Below are 18,350 nucleotides of genomic sequence, written 5' to 3' on the forward strand. Positions count from 1 at the left end.
CAGTGTCACGCTGTTCTTCACATGGCTTGCATTGGCGAACGGAGTCACATAGGGGAGGAACTGCTAAAAGTCATTCATCAAGAAATCCAATCATGGCTTACTCCACGAAAACTGGAAATGGTAACCATGGTGACTGACAACGGGAAGAATATCTTGTCTGCGCTGCGACAAGGAAGCCTGAGACATGCACCCTGCATGGCACACATGTTCAATCTGGTTGTCAAGCGGTTCCTGAAGTGTTCCCCCTTCTGCAAGACATCCTGACAATGGGAAGGAAACTTTGCATGTACTTCAGCCACTCGTACACCGCAAAGCACACCCTCCTTGAGCTGCAGCGTCAGAACGAGATCCCCCAACATAGTCTGATTTGCAACGTTTCCACACGTTGGAATTCCACCTTCCATAAGTTGGACCGACTATATGAACAGAGAAAAGCCATCACCGATTTCTTGATTATCCAAAGCGAGACAAAGGACCCAGACACACAGTGGCAGTATGCAGTGGAGATGGAGGCAGGGAGTCCCTCCGAGTCACTTGCACAAATGGCACGATGCATGCTCCCTTGCTTGCGTAGTGACAGCCGAATTGTCCCCATTCGACAGCGGGATGACTTCTGGGTCTCCACCTTATCCCTCTGTACCAGCACAAAATTGGGAACTTTTTTACACCCACTGAGAGGGAGGGCAAACTGACCTACTACAGAGACATCCTACTTAGTCAGTTGGCCGATGCCTATCTGCGTCATCATCCATCCTCTCGCAGGTCTGACTTGGGGTGCCCTCTGTGCTCACGTTCTACTGCCATGGCTACTGGATAGAGGTGGGGTGGCAGGAGCAGTACCAGCTCCATCAGCAGCAGCCTGAGTCTACAGTCGCTGATGAGTACCATTCTTCACCCACATAGTGAAGCAACTCATCAGCAGCAGGTTGAACTGGAGCAAGAACTGAACCAGCAGGTGATAGCATACCTTGACATGACCATGCCAACACACCTTGAAGATCCGCTGGACTTCTGGGCAGTCAAACTTGATTTGTGGCTGCAACTAGCAGAGTTTGCCCTGGAAAAGCTGTCCTGCCTGGTCTGTAGTGTGCCATCAGAGTGGGTGTTTAGTGCGGCGGGGGCCATAGTAACCCCAAGAAGAACTCGTCTGTCCACGAAAAATGTGGAGAGACTGACCTTTGTGAAGATGAATCAGGCATGGATCAGCAAAGATGTCCACCCACCAATGCCTGATGCATCAGAGTAGATTATCAATGGTGCCACACCAACACTTTGTCAAAGAGAAAGAAGGACTTGGAGTGGCTCTATGTTCAGACCGTAACCAATAGCAACCCGGGCTACCCAACAGTAACACCCATACCCAAGGTGAAATAAATAGTATTATTTACCCTGTGGGTCACGGTACTTACCACGTTTTATAATTGAAATAAATAGATTTTTTATCATTTGATAATTTAATAAATAAGAACATTTAATTTAACAAGTCAGTTGTGTCCATACATCCTTTACCCTGAGCCCCAATTCTCCCTTGTAAATAATACTTTGTCAAAGAGACTGGTTTCTTCTGCCTACCTGCCTCAGCTACTATTCTGATCCTGCCACCCACCTGATGCCACACATCTGATGCCAGTTTCACAGTACCAGCCATGTTTACTTACACGTGCATGTTACAGACATTCCTCAGCATCAGACCACAAATAAGTATTGAGGATATGCATTACGTAAAACTTAACTTTTAATAATATTCTTAGTATAAAATATATGGACACACATTTTTTTTTTAAAATCAAACAAAGGGAAAGGTGTGCAAAAAACACCATGTGCAACCTACACCACCAAGTATTGATGTGATGCAAAGACCAATAAAAGGTGGAAGGGAACAACGTATGGTCCATTGTAACTGGTTGAGGTAAAAACTTCCTCTGTAAGGCCCTACTCTCGCATTATTAATTCCCTTCTTGGCAAGTGTTACTTGCCCTACAAAGGGCGGCCCCACACAGGAACCTCTCTCTATTTCCGCCTACAAACACTGCCATTTCCCAGGGTTTTTAGGTGGAAATAGAGAGAGTTTCCTGTGTGGGGCCACCTTTTTTATTGTGAGTAACACTTGCCAAGAAAAGAATTAATAGGGCGAGAGTAGGGCCTTACAGGGGAAGTTTTTACCCCCACCTGCTTTAATGGACAATACGTAGTTCCCTTCCACCTTTTTGAGGAAAGACTTACTTGTCTTAAAAAGGGCAGCCCCACACAGGAACCAATCACTATTTCCACCTAAAAACCTTGGGAAATGGCAGTGTTTGTAGGTGGAAATAGGGAGGGGTTCATGTGAGGGGACACCCTTTTTAGGGCAAGTAACACTTGCTAAGAAGGGAATTAATAATGCGAGAGTAGGCCATTCAGGGGAAGTTTATACCCCCACTGGTTACATTGGACCATACGTTGTTCCCTTCCACCTTTTCGAGGTCTTTGCATCACATCAATATTTGGTGGTGTAGGTGGCACATGGTGTTTTTTGCACACCTTTCCTTTTGTTTGATTTAAAAAAAAATGTGGATCCATATATTTTATCCTAAGCTTATTATTAAAAGTAAAATTTTACGTAATGCATATCCTCAATACTTGTTCACACTAACACTTTTACAAAAGAGACCATTTTCTTCTGCCTACCTGCCTCAGCTACTATTTTGATCCTGCCACCCGCCTGATGCCACACATCTGATGCCAAGTTCTTCTTTTTTTCACTCAACTTCGTCACCGGGTACTGGTATTGCCACCCACTGCACCACTATGTCACCGGGTCACTTTCAGGACTCCTGATGCTGCCACCTCCAGGCTGTCTCATTCTGACACCATGTGTTCTCCTCATGCTGATGCCAGCTCCAGGCTGTCTCATTCTGCCACCATATGTTCTCCTCATGCTGATGCCAGCTCCAAGCTGTCTCATACTGCCACCATATGTTCTCCTCATGCTGATGCTAGCTCCAAGCTGTCTCATACTGCTACCATATGTTCTCCACATGTTGCTGCCACCTCCAGGCTGTGTCATTCAGCCACTATATGTTCACCTCATGCTGCCGCAAACTCCAGGCTGTGTCATTCAGCCACTATATGCTGCGCCAACTCCAGGCTGTGTCATTCAGCCACTATGTGGTCTCCTCATGCTGCCGCCAACTCCAGGCTGTGTCATTCAGCCACTATATGGTCTCCTCATGCTTCCGCCACCTCCAGGCTGTGTCATTCAGCCACTATATGCTGCCACCAAATTCAGGCTGTGTCATTCAGCCACTATGTGGTCTCCTCATGCTTCTGCCACCTGCAGGCTGTGTCATTCAGCCACTATATGTTCTCCTCATGCTGCTGCAAACTCCAGGCTGTGTCATTCAGCCACTATATGCTGCCATCAACTTCAGGCTGTGTCATTCAGCCACTATGTGGTCTCCTCATGCTGCCGCCAAATCCAGGCTGTGTCATTCAGCCACTATATGTTCTCCTCATGCTGCTGCCACCTCCACGCTGTGTAATTCAGACACTATATGCTCTCCTCATGCTGCCGCCAACTCCAGGCTGTGTCATTCAGCCACTATATGTTCTCCTCATGCTGCTGCTACCTCCACGCTGTGTCATTCAGCCACTATATGGTCTCCTCATACTGATGCCACCTCCAGGCTCTGTCATTGTGCTGCTCTGCGAAAGTGATTTTGATAGCGACGCCTCTGATCTGCATGTTATACTGAATAACAGTATTATTTCACTAACCCAGCACACACTATATGCATGTTACAGCAAGGCAAAGTGTTCTACGTTCCTATTGAGGCTCTCTGTATGCCAAAAATTGCTGTTTTTAATATCAATTCACTACGAATAAATTCGGACTGAAAAATTTTTTTTGGGGGAAACTTTGCTCATCTCTAATCCCTACCTCTGTATGGAGGTAATAAATAGGGAAGTAAGGAGTTGCATCTAAGGGGAGTTGCCTAGATACTCCATCCATGGCAGCAAAGTAGCGTGAAAAGCTTTTTGATTATCCATAAGAATACTAGTCTATTTGCCATTAGCCATAATCCAATTCAGTTTGGATCTGACCAAATGAAGGGGAATCGAATTAGTTTTTCCAGCTCGTGGCTATAGCAATTTTGGCTGCAAAGAAGATGTGGTAGATAAGTTTCCGGCTCCTCCTAGAGGCCTCTGGTATCGGGGCATTTAGCAAGGCCTATCAAATAGCTTTTAGAGTATTAAAGCAAACTGCACCTTTTCTAGACCTGATGGTGGTTTGCAAACCTATAAAATCAACTTTTTATTTCAAAGCCAAGTGTCAAGGAGATGGAGTCCAGCTGCTTAAGTGTCACAGCCTGACACAATGTAACGACTGGAGATGTGGATCCACTGTACCTTGTGGGGATGATGGCTTGAGCCGTACCTGGGAACGGAGTTCATGGAGCCGCTCATTTTCACCAGAGCCTGCCGCAAAGCGGGATGGACTTGCTGCGACAGGTGGCTCTCAGGACGCTACCCCTGATACGACTAGTCCACTAAGGTAGCCGAGGTGATGCGTGGCACAGAGAGGATGAGATGAACTTGTAGTCTGGGACAGGCAGAAGGTCAGAATACGTAGCAAGGAGGTCAGAGGGCAGGTGGCAAGGAAGCATGATCAGGGAATGAGGCAGGCAAAACTGGTACACGGTAAGACAAGACACAGTTCAGTTAACGCTTTCTCCAACGCACAAGGGCACAATGATCCGGCAGGGGGTCAAGAATAATCTGGGACTAAAAAGATTCAGGAGCAGACAAGCACAAATCTGAAAGAGTTGGCGTGTGCGCCATAGGGGGTAAATGACGGCCCAGCATTCACATGCGGGCACGTCCCACGATGCGATCACCGGTACCACCAGCAGCAGGGGAGAGAGCAAGAGTGTGCTCGCTGCCAGCATCCTTCAGCCCCTCTTTGACTTATATACAGATCTCTTTATATCAATCAAGTAAGTGCTAGAAGGTGAGGAAAAGTGGGGAAACATGTCAGGCTCAAGCCCCCCTCATTGATACTTGGCTTAAAATAAAAAAGCAATTTTATAAGTTTTGCAAGTACCATCAGCTCCAAGAAAGGGAACTCTTGACAAAAAATACAGCTGACACATTTCCTTTACAGGGGTCCTCCATTTTGAACTATTATCCTAGTCAGAGGATGAAGATCCTTAACAGAGTGTCACCTCTATTAATTTATAATTTCCTAATAGGTCATATGAAAATGCTTTATGTAAATTAGACAACTCCTTTAATTCTTATGCTTTACTTTTAGGAAGCCGAGGACTGAAGGTAGAGCGATGGAATGTCAGCATATCACTAACTGATGCACTAAAATTGAATGAAAACTCCACTGGATATGCCGGTTTTTCTTGGAATGATGGTACATCCAAATCTTGGCCTTCGGAGACCAACATCTTTGTCACTCGATTCAGTGGATTCTTTGTGCCTTCGGAAACAGATTATTACAATTTCTATATAAAAGGATTTAATTCTGCTCTGTACTTCAATGAGTCTGGTGATCCTTCAGGAAAGGTAATGGGGACAATATATCTGCTTGCACAGGTGAAACTCGAAAATTTAGAATATCGTGCAAAAGGTCATTTATTTCAGTACTGCAACTCATCTGTGGAAGGAAGCATAAAGTGCTCCAAAATCTCCTGGTAGACAGATGCGTTGACCCTGGACATAATGAAGCACAGTGAACCAACACCAGCAGATGACATGGCTCCCCAAATCATATTATATATTGGGGATTTGGGGTTTTCATTAGCTGTAAGCCATAATAATCATAATTATAACAAATCATGGCTTGATCTTACTTTGCATGTAATGAGTCTCTCTCATGTATTAGTTTCACCTTTTATATTGCATCATTGAAAGAAATGAACTTTTGCATGATATTAAAATTTATCGATTTTCACCTGTATATGTCCAGGAAGTCAATGAAGGACTTACCCAAGGCTGTCTATATAGAAAATGGTCCTTGGCAATATAAATACCCCTCAATAGAGCAAGTTAAATCCTAAACAATACCATCATACTGTGATTAATACTACTATTTGGTTTTATCTTGCTACTAGGGTTCTTACTCTCAGTACCCCCTCTAGAAAATGGGGGCCTTGGGAATGTCCAGTGTACCTCCTCGCCTAAAACTGGTCCTTGACCTACTGGATTTATATATTGGCTGATAGAAACACAAATATACATAACACAATTGTCAGATTCTGCTGGAAGCAGGAAAAACTGTTTACCAAGCCAAACTACTTGTCTAAGGTTTAGCCAAAAAAATATGAAAGTTGACACTTCAAAATTTTTACAGATTTTGTGTTGTTGACATTTATACAAAATATTTATGACAACTTAAGGCCAATAATAGATTAAATGGGGAAATTGGTATTTTTGATGGCCAGAGTAGCTGTCCCTCAGGGGGAGAACTTGATGCCCTCCACCCTCTACATCAAATCAATGTTCAACCCTTACAGAGGCTTCAAACATGATTGGTTATTACTGTATATGTCAAGTCAGAATCTGTCCCAAAAAGGATAGTTGGGCTGGGTTTACATATGTTCAGCATCCGTCATAGGTGAACTCAACCTTGATCTCAACGGAACTGATGCTAGAACTGATGACAACGTTCATCAGTAGTTATCAGTTATATGGCATCCAACGTCCATTGTTTCTGTAGAAGCTGTGTTCCCCTGTGCGGTGCCGTCCAGCGTGTCCAACCATCCTGCTGGATGATTGTGAACTCTCCCATTCAAATGAATGGGATCAGTTCTAGCATCAGTTTCCCTCCGCTGCATGCAGTAGGGAAACTACGCCAGACGCCGGACATATGTGAACCCAGCCTTATCCACCTGAACACAGCTATTTCAGGGTTATTGCCCCTCATCAGGACAGAGCAAGGTATTGGCTGATAAGGCGAGAAGCCCTTGATGTGGGACAAAGGGGTACTGTGTCTTGAGGAGACCCCTAAACTGGTTAATGGAGTCTTAAAACCAAGGAATGCTCCATGGTAAAAAATAAAAAAATAAAAATAACAAACAAATTGCTCTACACTGCCCCTACTGGATGTAGCTTCTCTTTAAATGGATGTATAATCCTTGAAGAGCCTAAGATAAGGCTATGTTCATGTAGTGTTTTATCAGGCATACTTTTTTTTTTAAATACGTCCACAAATTCATAGACAAATTGCTAATATGACAGATCAATTACAAGACAGATCTTATCAAATCCTGATGGATCCCTTTGACTGATAATGGGGGTCAATCAGGTTTCAGTAGGGTTCTGCAGTTTCTCACTGGTGGAATTAGCTCTGCAGACCACACCATTCTTCTCAAAATCAAAAACACTATAAACACTGACAGAATGGATAACACCACTGTGAACAGAGACCACCTTGTCACTTGTTTTCTCTCATTTTCCTCTAACAGGTGCAGATTGCTTATAGCTACAGCACATATAGTTATAGCTCGTATTCATCTCAACAGTCAAAGACTTTTTACCTTCAGGCGGGCAAGCCGTAAGTCAGATTATTTGATTACATTTTCTGGCTAAGAACAAAAATATTTTCTTACAACTTCAGCATTTTACTATGTAATTTTAGGCTGGTACATTGCAATGTTTTTTTTTAATCTAATATTGTGTTATATTAAAAGTCCATGGAATAACAGCTTTGGGGTGCCACAAGCTGCTCGCTGAGTGGACTTAGATCTGACTCACAAGTATGTGCTAGGTAGATCCCTATGGAGTGAAAAGACAAGAATGTGTATCCTGCAGAGTAACTGGCCAGGGATTCATACTGAAGAGCAGAGAGGGACTGAGAATCATGTTCAGAGAGTCAACTAACTGCTTCTGTGTCATACTTCAGGAGTACTTTAATACCATTGCCCATTTTAGAAGTTACCTTTGTGAGAGTGTGTTAATGGATTTGGTTGGCCCTATAGTCTGTAAGGAGACATCAGTATATACTGGAGGAGTTAGATTATGGCACAGAGGCCTTTTTTGGGGGAAAGCCTCTTCTCTTTTTAACGTCTCCCACATGCAGGGGACCTTACAGATCAGGAAACTCCTTTTATGTCTAAGGTCATTGAAGAGATGTAAAGGACTTGAAAATTAAACATCTGTGTATATCTGTGTGTCACCCAAAAACCAATGGCCCATTAAAAGGTTTAATAAGACATTATAGGACATGTTAAAAAGAGTGGTTAACATGGATGAGGAGGATTAGGTTTGTTTTTTACCTTATTGAATGTATCCAATATGTCAAATACCGCAATCCTACACAGGGTTTTGTCCATTTGAGATGATGCATAGAAGACATCTACGGTGAATCCTGGACATTGTTAAGAAGACCTGGGAGCAGGAGCACACACCCTATAAAAGTGTAATAGAGCATATTACTCTTATGCAGGACAGGATTGTTGCTGTCAGGCCACAAGTAATAATAGTTAGGGGCTGATGTCCGCCCCTGAGATAAGCAGATTTGCAATACTTGAAGAAATACACACAAAATGTCTTCATCCCACAAGTGACTCCTTCCCCCAGCTCAGGATGAGTGTGATTTATTTGTCTAGAGAACAACAAAGGGAGGGTTTACAAAGCCACTCCCATGCATATAGTAATAAGCCACTCCCATGCATATAGTAATAAGCCACTCCCATGCATATAGTAATAAGCCACTCCCATAGGTACAGTAATACGCCACTCCCATAGGTACAGTAATACGCCACTCCCATAGTTACAGTGGCCACAAGCAAGTTATAATATGATGATTCAAGAAACAGAGACAGAACACATGCCCATGTGGTATTGTGTATTGAGCCACTGTGAGATAGAATCAGATGGCTTAGCTTCCTACAATTGTGTCACAAATATCTTTATGCTAGGGATTATTACCATATCTGCTGCTATAGCAATTGCCAATAACACAAGACTAGGAGATTACGGGGGGTCCCAGCGGCCGGAAGACCTCCCACGATTAGACACTTATCCTCAATCCTGTGGATAGGGGATAAGATGTATAGTAGCAGAGTACCCCTTTAGTGGGCACCTCTAGTAAGGGTGAAAAGCCTGTGTCAGTGGTAAGCACCCCTTGTAATAATACTCCAAAAGTGAGTATATCAGACACCCTATGCAAGGCTCAAAAGCAAGAGGGTTTGTTCTAAGAAATACTGAAGTGTTCTCAGAGTTGCTTAAAGCGTACCTCAGTAATAAAGCATGATATTGTCAGCGGTTTTCTTTGATGACTAGGAAAGTCACCTACAAGCAGTACTAGATTCTCTCAGGGAAGAAAGGTTAAAGGGGTACTCTGGTGAAATTATTTTTTTTAATTACTGGTGCCAGAACATTAAACAGATCTGTTAATTACTTCTATTTAAAAATCTTAATCCTTACAGTACTTATCAGCTGCTCTATGCGCCAGAGGAAGCATTCATTTCCTATCTGCCTGACCACAGTGCTCTCTATTGACACGACTGTCTGTCTCAGGAACTGTCTAGAGCAGGATAGGTTTGCTATGGGAATTTTCTCCTACTCTGGACAATTCCTGACATGGACAGTGGTGTCAGCAGAGAGCACTACTGTGGTCAGACAGAAAGGAAATTCAAAAAGAAAATAACTTCCTGTGGAGCATACAGCAGCTGATAAGTACTGGAAGGGTTAAGATTTTTAAATAGAAGTTATTTACAAATCTTTTTAACGTTCTGGCACAGGTTGATTAAAAAAAAAAATCACCGGAGTACCCCTTTATCAGCAAACCCTAAGAAGTTTGCTTTAGGTTTTGAGGAGGCATGTAATAGGAGGAGGTGTAATCAAACCCCAAGCAAAAAAAAGTAGAAGCCATCTAAAATTGTCCAGAGCCCTTAACTAAGAAACAAGTGAGAGCTTTTTTGGGGAATTGCCTTAGGTTGCCTTAGGTTAATACGAAATTTTGCTACCATAGTAGCTCCCTTGACAGACCTTACTAGGAAAATAAATCTGTCACGATCAAGTGAAATACAGTGGCAGAAGGTGCGTTTCAAAAACGTGTTTCAAAAACACATGTGGAGAAGTTTTTTCCATTGAAAACAAAGGAAGACATTAACCCCTCAAGGATGCAGGGCGTATGGGTATGCCCCCGTTCCTGAGTTCTTAAGGACTGAAGCAGTACATGTATGCCCTGATCCCGCTAATGGGGTTGAAACCGTTCTCACAAGTGGAGAACTGGTTAAACCCTGTGGGTCCCGGTTGCTACAGGTAGCCAGGACCCTTGGCTAATGCCGGGCACCGCCGATCGGGCCGATGCCCGGCATTAACCCTTTAGATGCCACGATCAAAGTTGATTGCGGCGTCTAAACTGAAAGTGAAACTATCCCGGCAGCTCAGCGGAGCTGATCGGGACTATCGCGACAGAATCGCGATGTCCTGATCAGCTTACTGGACGATGAGAGGGTCCTCACCTGCCTCGTCATCGTCTGATCGGCGATCTACTGCTCCATCCATGTGAATAAGCCCCCCCTAATAAAAATGTAAATCACCCCCCCTTTTCCTATTTTTTAAATAAAATAATGTAATAAAAAAAATCATGTGGTACCGCCGCATGCGTGAATGCCCGAACTATTAAAATATAAGGTTAGCTAAACCGCACGTTCGATGGCGTACACATAAAAAAATACCAAAGTCCAAAATCGTGAATTTTTGGTCACTTCATATACCTTAAAAATATTAATAAAAAGAAATCAAAAAAGTTCCATCAAAACAAAAATGGTAGCGATAAAAACTACAGACCACGGCCCAAAAAATAAGCCCTCATATAGCCCCATACATGGAAAAATAAAAAACGTTATAGGGGTCAGAAGATGACAATTTTAAACATACTTATCTAACTTGTATTTGGGCCCTTTAAATATGGCCATGTTTTGGGGTGCATATAATAATAAAAGTAGTTTTTTGTGGGCTTTAGCTTTTGGTGTAGCCCAAAAAATCTGGTTAAAAATTAACCATAACCAAAAAATAGTTGTAAAAGATATGTAAAGGATTATAACATATATCAATACAAACTCTGTAAAATGCAGCCTAAATTATTTATTGACCTGTTCAATGGAGATCTAGGAAAATGACTTCTCTGCCTATTTCCAGGTGTTACTTTGAAGCATATTTTCAACAATACTGGGGATTGCCAGCTGATGTTGGTTTATACAGTCGGAAGAGTTCATACATAGAACAGCAGACAGCTGACGCAGTGAATGAAGTACAGAATATACAGACACGGAGTGCAAGAAACCTAGAAACACAGGTATTTTGTGCTTATATAGTATCCTGTATTATAGACATTTTCTTCTCCTGGATTTGGTTCCATATACATTATAGGATACAGTTTTAATGAACTCAAGTTCATTGTTCTTCTCTAAGGTTATAACTCTGCAGAACTGGAACACAGCCCAACAAGCAATACAGGAGGTTCAGCAAATCACTGTTACCAAAGACTGTATTCCTCCATGTCCTGCCATATATTACAGACTCATCTATGGCAATGAAAGAACAGGTAAAATTTATATAAGAAGGATAATATACAACAAATTATTTTCCAGGCAATTGTATCTATCTATCTATCTATCTATCTATCTATCTATCTATCTATCTATCTATCTATCTAGCAGCAACAGGAGAATACAGCAGCACACTGCTAGCACAAAGATATAGATAAAACATGAGTACATAGATAAAACATGAAAAGCTATACAGCTGTAATGCAATAAATGAAAATATGAAATTATGAAACAGTGAGGTACTTAGCTTGCAAATTTGGCGGCCAAATAGCTTGGACCGTCCCACCACGGTAAGGTGACCTCATTTTGGGACGGACCCTACACTACCGTATCTATCTATCTATCTATATCACATCTATCTATTTCATATCTATCTATCTATCTATCTATCTATATTATCTATCTATCTACTGTCTGTCTGTCTGTCTCATCATTTTTTTAGATCTGCAAAGTAAGTATTTTTCCATTTTTCCCATTGGTAGATCTACTTTCCGCTGATGTGACCGCTCTGGACATTGAAGCAGCATTAAATAACTTATGGTCTATAAAGCCAGATACAGTCAGTGTTCAACAGGCATCTACGGATACAGAAAATGTCTATAATGTGACCTTCAATTCACAAAGAGGTGAGTAAAGACAGCAGGAATTCTATAACATGGCAAATGTGATCAAATAGAAGATAAAGTATTTTAAAATGGGAAAAAAAAAAAATAGGTGAACCTCTGGATTAATTTGAGCCAGTTACCCATCAGATCTGTGCCGTCATCTGATGCCCATTTAGGTCACTGATCAAGAGACACTATACATGATATGTATCAGAACTAGTCAGAATTAGAATCGGAGCATTTTAGCCATTTTAATAGTCAAAGATCGTAGAAAAATGTTAAAGTAAAGCACTATAGAGCAACCATAGAAAACAATATGGATATATTACAAAAGCACATCATGTAATGTTGCAAAGGAAAGTAAATGCACTAATTCAGGAACTGTGCAAGCAAGGCAATGGCTGACTCCCACATTATTCAGTCAGGAGGACATAAACAATAGTAGTAGAAATCAATATAAGGATATCCAAGGCTCCCAAACCTTATTAAAGGGGTATTCCATAAAAAAACTTTTTTTTTTTTATATCAACTGGCTCCAGAAAGTTAAACAGATCTATTAAAAAACATTAATCCTTCCAATAATTATCAGCTGCTGAAGTTGAGTTGTTCTTTTCTATCTGACACCAGTGCTCTCTGCTGACATCTCTGCTTGTCTCGGGAACTGCACAGAGTAGAAGAGGTTTGCTATGGGGATTTGCTTCTACTCTGGACAGTTCCCGAGACAGGTGTCATCAGAGAGCACTTAGACAGAAAAGAACAACTCAACTTCAGCAGCTCATAAGTACTGAAAGAATTAAGATTTTTTAATAGAAGTAATTTACAAATCTGTTTAACCCTCTGGAGCCAGTTGATATATATAAAAATAACGTATTTATTCTTGGATAACCTCTTTATTGTGGTCCACTGTATCATTACAGATGGCTGACAGTTTCTCGTTCAACATAGGATTTTTACACGGTCTACAACTTTAACTAAAATCTGAGAAAAGCAGCAGATTTCAACTGTGTCGTCACATGGATATGGGCTGCTAATAAGACACATTGGGTTAAACGGAAAGTCCGATTAGGCATTTTCACAGGTTTATGATCCAGTAAACAGTACGTTGGAGTCTTATAAATCTTAAAGGGGTACTCCAGTGGAAAACAAATATTTTCAAATCAACTAGTGCCAGAAAATAAACAGATTTGTATGTAACTTCTATTTAAAAATCTCAAGCGTCCCAGTACTTATCAGCTGCTGTATACTATAGAGAAAATGGTGTAGTTGTTTTCAGTCTGACCACAGCAGTGCTCTCTGCTGACACCTCTGTCCATGTCAGGAACTGGCCAGAGCAGGAGCAAATACCTATAGCAAACCTATCCTGCTCTGGACACGGACAGAGGTGTCAGCAGAGAGCACTGTGGTCAGACTGGAAAAACTAGACAACTGCATTTGGAGTATACAGCAGCTGATAAATACTGGAAGGATTAAGATTTTTAAATAAAAGTAAGTTATAAATCTGTTGAACTTTCTGGTAACAGGTAATTTCGAAACATTTTTTTCCACTGGAGTATCCCTATAACATTTGTGATTGCTTTTAGTCTCGAGGACTTGCATCCAAAAAGTTGCTGCTATTAGGCAAAACCACCAAATATGGTTCATGGTGCCCCCTTGATTGCATCCTCTAAAACAGAGTAGAGATTCTAGATTGTAAATGGCAGGAATTGGGTTGGAACCAAATATACTCTATGCAGAATCCTAATAGATGTCTCAACTAAAGAAATATGCCAAATACCTTTACTGACCACTGTACAACATTCTCTTCACTGAGCATGGATAAGAGATTGATGGACGTCTCCCATGCCTCCATACACATATACATTCATTTTTGTCTTTAGGAGGTGAATTTATGGTACCAGAAAAAAAAAATAGGCCTGAGTCAACTGGAGTGTATACAGCAAATACCTCAAATAGAAGTTGTAGACACCTTAGTACCTCTGGGCACTTGGGACATACATACAATAAGAAAAAACTTTATGGGCTCTAAAGGATTCCTTACCAGGGAGAGCACACCCCAAGCGAAAGGCATCCAGCATCATCAACTTTTTCCTACTAAGAAAGTCTTGTAGCTTGGTAAACTTGTTATCTATCCACCAAACACATTGGGATCCAAACACAGTAAGAAGTCCGGATTAAAGTGAACTTGCTAACCTTTACAAGGAAAGAGAATATAAAGTCACCCGTGCTTAAGAAAGTACGAGAGAGGGAAGTTAACGGGCAGGGAGACCACATAAGAGCAGAGAGGAAATAAGGATATTGTACTGTTCTGCGCTCCAGCCAGACACGCTGGCCATGAGCGATTTCCTCCTCTCTCTTCCTCAGGCGGCGGTGTTGGGATTTGCATCGCGGGATGCGCCCACATGCAAATCCCAGCCTGTCACTCACCTCTGCTCTCTGTTGTCCCTCCAGTCCTCTCTCAGCCCTGGCATGCGTGCCCCAGCCTCCTAGGGTTCGTGCGCTCCGGAGCTCTAAGATTTAAAGGGCCAGTGCACCCGTAATTATTATCCACACCTGCGCCTATCCTATAAGTATCAGTACCTTCCACTAACCCCTGACGGATCTTTGTTTGCCTTAGTGCCCTAGTGAAAGAGTTTGCAGTCTTGCCTTGCCATGTTCCTGACCCCATTGTTCCGTGACCTGACCTTGATCCTGTGACACCTGCCTATTGACTTCCTGCTACGTTCCTGACTTTGCACCTGTGCCACCTGCCCTGACCTTCTGCTATCCAGACCACGAGTTGCCGTATCCCTCCTGTGCCTCGAATCTCCTTAGCCGCCTGTGTGGTCGAGTCGTGCCTGAAGTAGTGACCTGGGTGCCGCCTGCTGCAGCAAATCCATCCCACTTTGGTGGACTCTGGTGAAAACCAGCAGCAACTTAGACTCCACTCCCTGGCACGGCCCACGTCATCTAACACACAGGCCCAGCAGATCCACTACTACCCCTACTACCCTGCTATAGCCTACTGCCGTGAGTCTTACAGATATACAAGTTCAGCCTCTAGGCCTACCCACCTGGATGCATTACCTGTCACCATAGCAAGTTGCGACACGTAGGCTGCATAATAATATTTAAGGAAATGCAGCACCTATAAACGGCCCACTCTTTAATGGTAATGCATAATAGCTCTTTATTAACTACCAGGATACAGAGTGCTCTGAACAAATAAAGAAAACAAGGGAGCATCACCATCTGGATCAAATTCACTCTGTCGATCCACGAGAAATGTGGTAGATTCCATCTCACAGGTCTGCCCTAATTGAGAGGTAGAGCAAGATATAATTAGCTCTGTAAAGCGAAGGAAGATGTGTAGTCAACTTGATGCCCAGGTAGAGGAGAGATTAAATCCAAATTTAAGGGCTATAAAGCATTGGACTGAATCTGGGGTGTTGCAGAACAGTGTCTCAGATTTGGCCATGTTTATTCGCAATCCAAACACCTTAAAAATTCTGTCAATAGATGAACCAAATTTGGTAGAGATGTAAGTGGACCAGTAATGGTCAATAAAAGGTCATTCACAAAGAGGTTAGCTTTATACATGGTGGAGCCTATGGTGATTCAGCTTACATCTAGGTGCTCCCTGGAGGAACGGGTTTTTTATTTTTTATTTTAAATAATGAATACAAAGCCAGGAACAGATTTCCAAAGGGGAGAAGTCTCTATTTTTCCTTTATACATGTCTTTCATTTATAATCTGTTCCCGACTTTGTGTTCAATAATTATAATTAAAAACCTGAACACATAAACACACCCTTAGGCTATGTTGACTCAATGTACTTATGCCCTCTTTGGGCTGTAAAATGCCTCTATAAGTATTTATAAGTACACACACGCATGATTTTTTATTGCCGTAATTCATCTTTTTCCAGCAGTTTTTTTTAAATAAAAAATGGACAATATGTTTTACAGTTGGTAAGATTGCATGAAAATTCTTTCAGTTGCGTAATACTTTCTGAAAAACAAATGTTCTTTTTGTCCCCCGAGGCTCAAGCCCCCTCTAACTCCTTAGCTACGCAGGAAGTATATTTACGTCCTACACCGTCTCCAGTGACCCCGCCTCATATTGGGTCAGTCCCGGTGGCCATCAACGACCGAGACCCGTGGCTAATACCGGACATCACCAATCGCGGTGATGCCCAGTATTAACCCTTCAGACGCGGCGATCAAAGTGAAACCAAAAGCATCCCGACAGCTTAGTCGGGCTGTTCGGGACCGCCGCGGTGAAATTGCGGCATCCCGAACAGCTTGCAGGACACCAGGAGGATCCTTATCTGCCTCTGATCTCCAAATGACTGCTCCGTCCCGGAGATCCAGGTAGGAGCAGTTGAGTGGTGATAACAATGATCAATGCCAGGTTAATGCATGGCAGTGATCAGTGTAGGAAATCAGTGTGTGCAATGTTATAGCCCCCTATACCCTTGCACAAAAAAAAGTGAAAAAAAGTGTTAATAAATGGGATTTAACTCCTTCCCTAATAAGAGTCAGAATCACCCCCATTTTCCCCCCAAAAAACTATGTAAATAAAAATAAATATAAACATATGTGGTATTGCCGCGTGCGTAAATGTCCAAACTATAAAAAATATATTGTTAATTAAACCACATGGTCAATGGCATACACGTAAAAAAATTTGAAAGTACAAAATAGAATATTTTTGGTCACTTTTTATACCATAAAAAAATTTATACAAAGTGATCAAAACAAAAATAAAGTAAAAACTTCAGATCACCGTGCAAAAAATGAGCCCTCATAATCCCCATAAGTGGAAAAATGAAAAAGTTATAGGGGTCAGAAGAGGACATTTAGAAACGGAAGCCCCCAAAAGTTACAAAATGGCGTTTTTCTTCAATTTTGTCGCACAATTTTTTTTTCTGTTTCCCCTTGGATTTTTGGGTAAAATGACTGATGTCACTGCAAAGTAGAATTGGTTGCTCAAAAAATAAGCCATAATATGGATTTTTAGGTGGAAAATTGAAAGGGTTATGATTTTTAAAGGGAAGGAGGAAAAACCGAAAATACAAAAACTGAAAAACCCCCTTAAGGGTTTGTTCACACGCTAGTAGCTAGCAGCGAGTTTCCTGCTGTTGGAAACCCTCTGCGAGTTACGCTACCATTGCTTTAAATGGGTCCGCGGAGAGTCCGCAAATCTGACACTATTGCTGACTGTCTGTGGACCCATTCAAATCAATGGTAGTGAAACCAGCTGCTAGTAATAGCGTGTGAACGCACCCTAAGGGGTTAAAGCCTATGTGTGCACACCCCTGCGTAGGGATTTATTTAGCCTTTATTCTACCCAATAATAAGCTAGCATGCAGTGAGCCCCTCCACCATTTATTTTCTGTAAGTCAATTATCATATACTACATATGTTGCTTTGTTTTATTTATTTATTATATGATCATTAGTGCAATACATACTATATAACAATAATAACAACAACAATAATAATAATATTGACCCTTAGGTGATTTCCAACTTCTTTCCTATGAAATTTTGGAGGAAAGTTACTTGACGGTGGATATTGAAGAGATAACTAAAGGTGTTCCTGACATGAAGACCTTCACCTTAGTTTGGGATAATGTATATTCCCCAGCTCTGCCAAGAAACGCAACTTCTGAAGAGGTCAGTTACAAAACAGATGTGATTGGATGTAGTCAATGGGTTTTACCCCTCTACAGTAGATTACCTTGGACATGATGGCTCTGTAATGTTCTTTTCTAGCATTCACAGTACATATTTTAGGTCTATGCCTGTGGGCAGTTGTTTTTTGACTTTTTAGAAGTTGATGTTGCCTCCATTTATTACATGCTGCAGACCCATAAGCCCTCAGACAAGACTTTTTGGGACCATGTGACGCTAGATCAGACGACTGAACATGGGACTGCTCTGCTACATTAGGGATACTAATTTCTAGTTTCTAATCTTGATATGTTTTGGCAGAATATTGCATGTTTGCATTATTGCAAAACACCAGGGCTCTGGTCTTATCCCGCACTCATTTCCACAAAGCCTAATTTGGGGATTTGACTTCTGTAATATTCTAATCTGTATGCACAATTAGGGTTTGTTCACACTGAAAAAAATATATGCTTTTTCACCAGATTTTTCTTTTACACCCCTTTTTTTTGCCAATTACAGCAAAAAAAAAAAAAGAAAAAAGA

At 41.7% G+C, this 18,350-nt stretch overlaps 1 protein-coding gene and 1 long non-coding RNA gene across 2 annotated transcripts in view; one reads left to right on the top strand and one right to left on the bottom strand.

Moving 5' to 3' along the window:
* The window catches only part of LOC130274357 (fibrocystin-L-like), a 352,807-nt gene that overhangs the window by 155,183 nt on the left and 179,274 nt on the right, over window positions 1-18,350 (top strand). Inside the window, exons 15-20 of the mRNA XM_056522609.1 lie at window positions 5,294-5,553; window positions 7,455-7,543; window positions 11,140-11,296; window positions 11,413-11,545; window positions 12,032-12,175; window positions 17,654-17,811. Of these exons, the coding sequence (XP_056378584.1) occupies window positions 5,294-5,553; window positions 7,455-7,543; window positions 11,140-11,296; window positions 11,413-11,545; window positions 12,032-12,175; window positions 17,654-17,811 (941 nt within the window). The remainder of the gene's footprint in view (window positions 1-5,293; window positions 5,554-7,454; window positions 7,544-11,139; window positions 11,297-11,412; window positions 11,546-12,031; window positions 12,176-17,653; window positions 17,812-18,350) is intronic.
* The window catches only part of LOC130274358 (uncharacterized), a 195,789-nt gene continuing 185,751 nt past the window's right edge, over window positions 8,313-18,350 (bottom strand). Inside the window, exon 3 of the long non-coding RNA XR_008844337.1 lies at window positions 8,313-8,397. This is a non-coding gene — a long non-coding RNA (uncharacterized LOC130274358). The remainder of the gene's footprint in view (window positions 8,398-18,350) is intronic.

Source organism: Hyla sarda, chromosome 5 (genome assembly GCF_029499605.1).
Source record: "Hyla sarda isolate aHylSar1 chromosome 5, aHylSar1.hap1, whole genome shotgun sequence".
Taxonomy (NCBI): Eukaryota; Metazoa; Chordata; class Amphibia; order Anura; family Hylidae; genus Hyla; species Hyla sarda.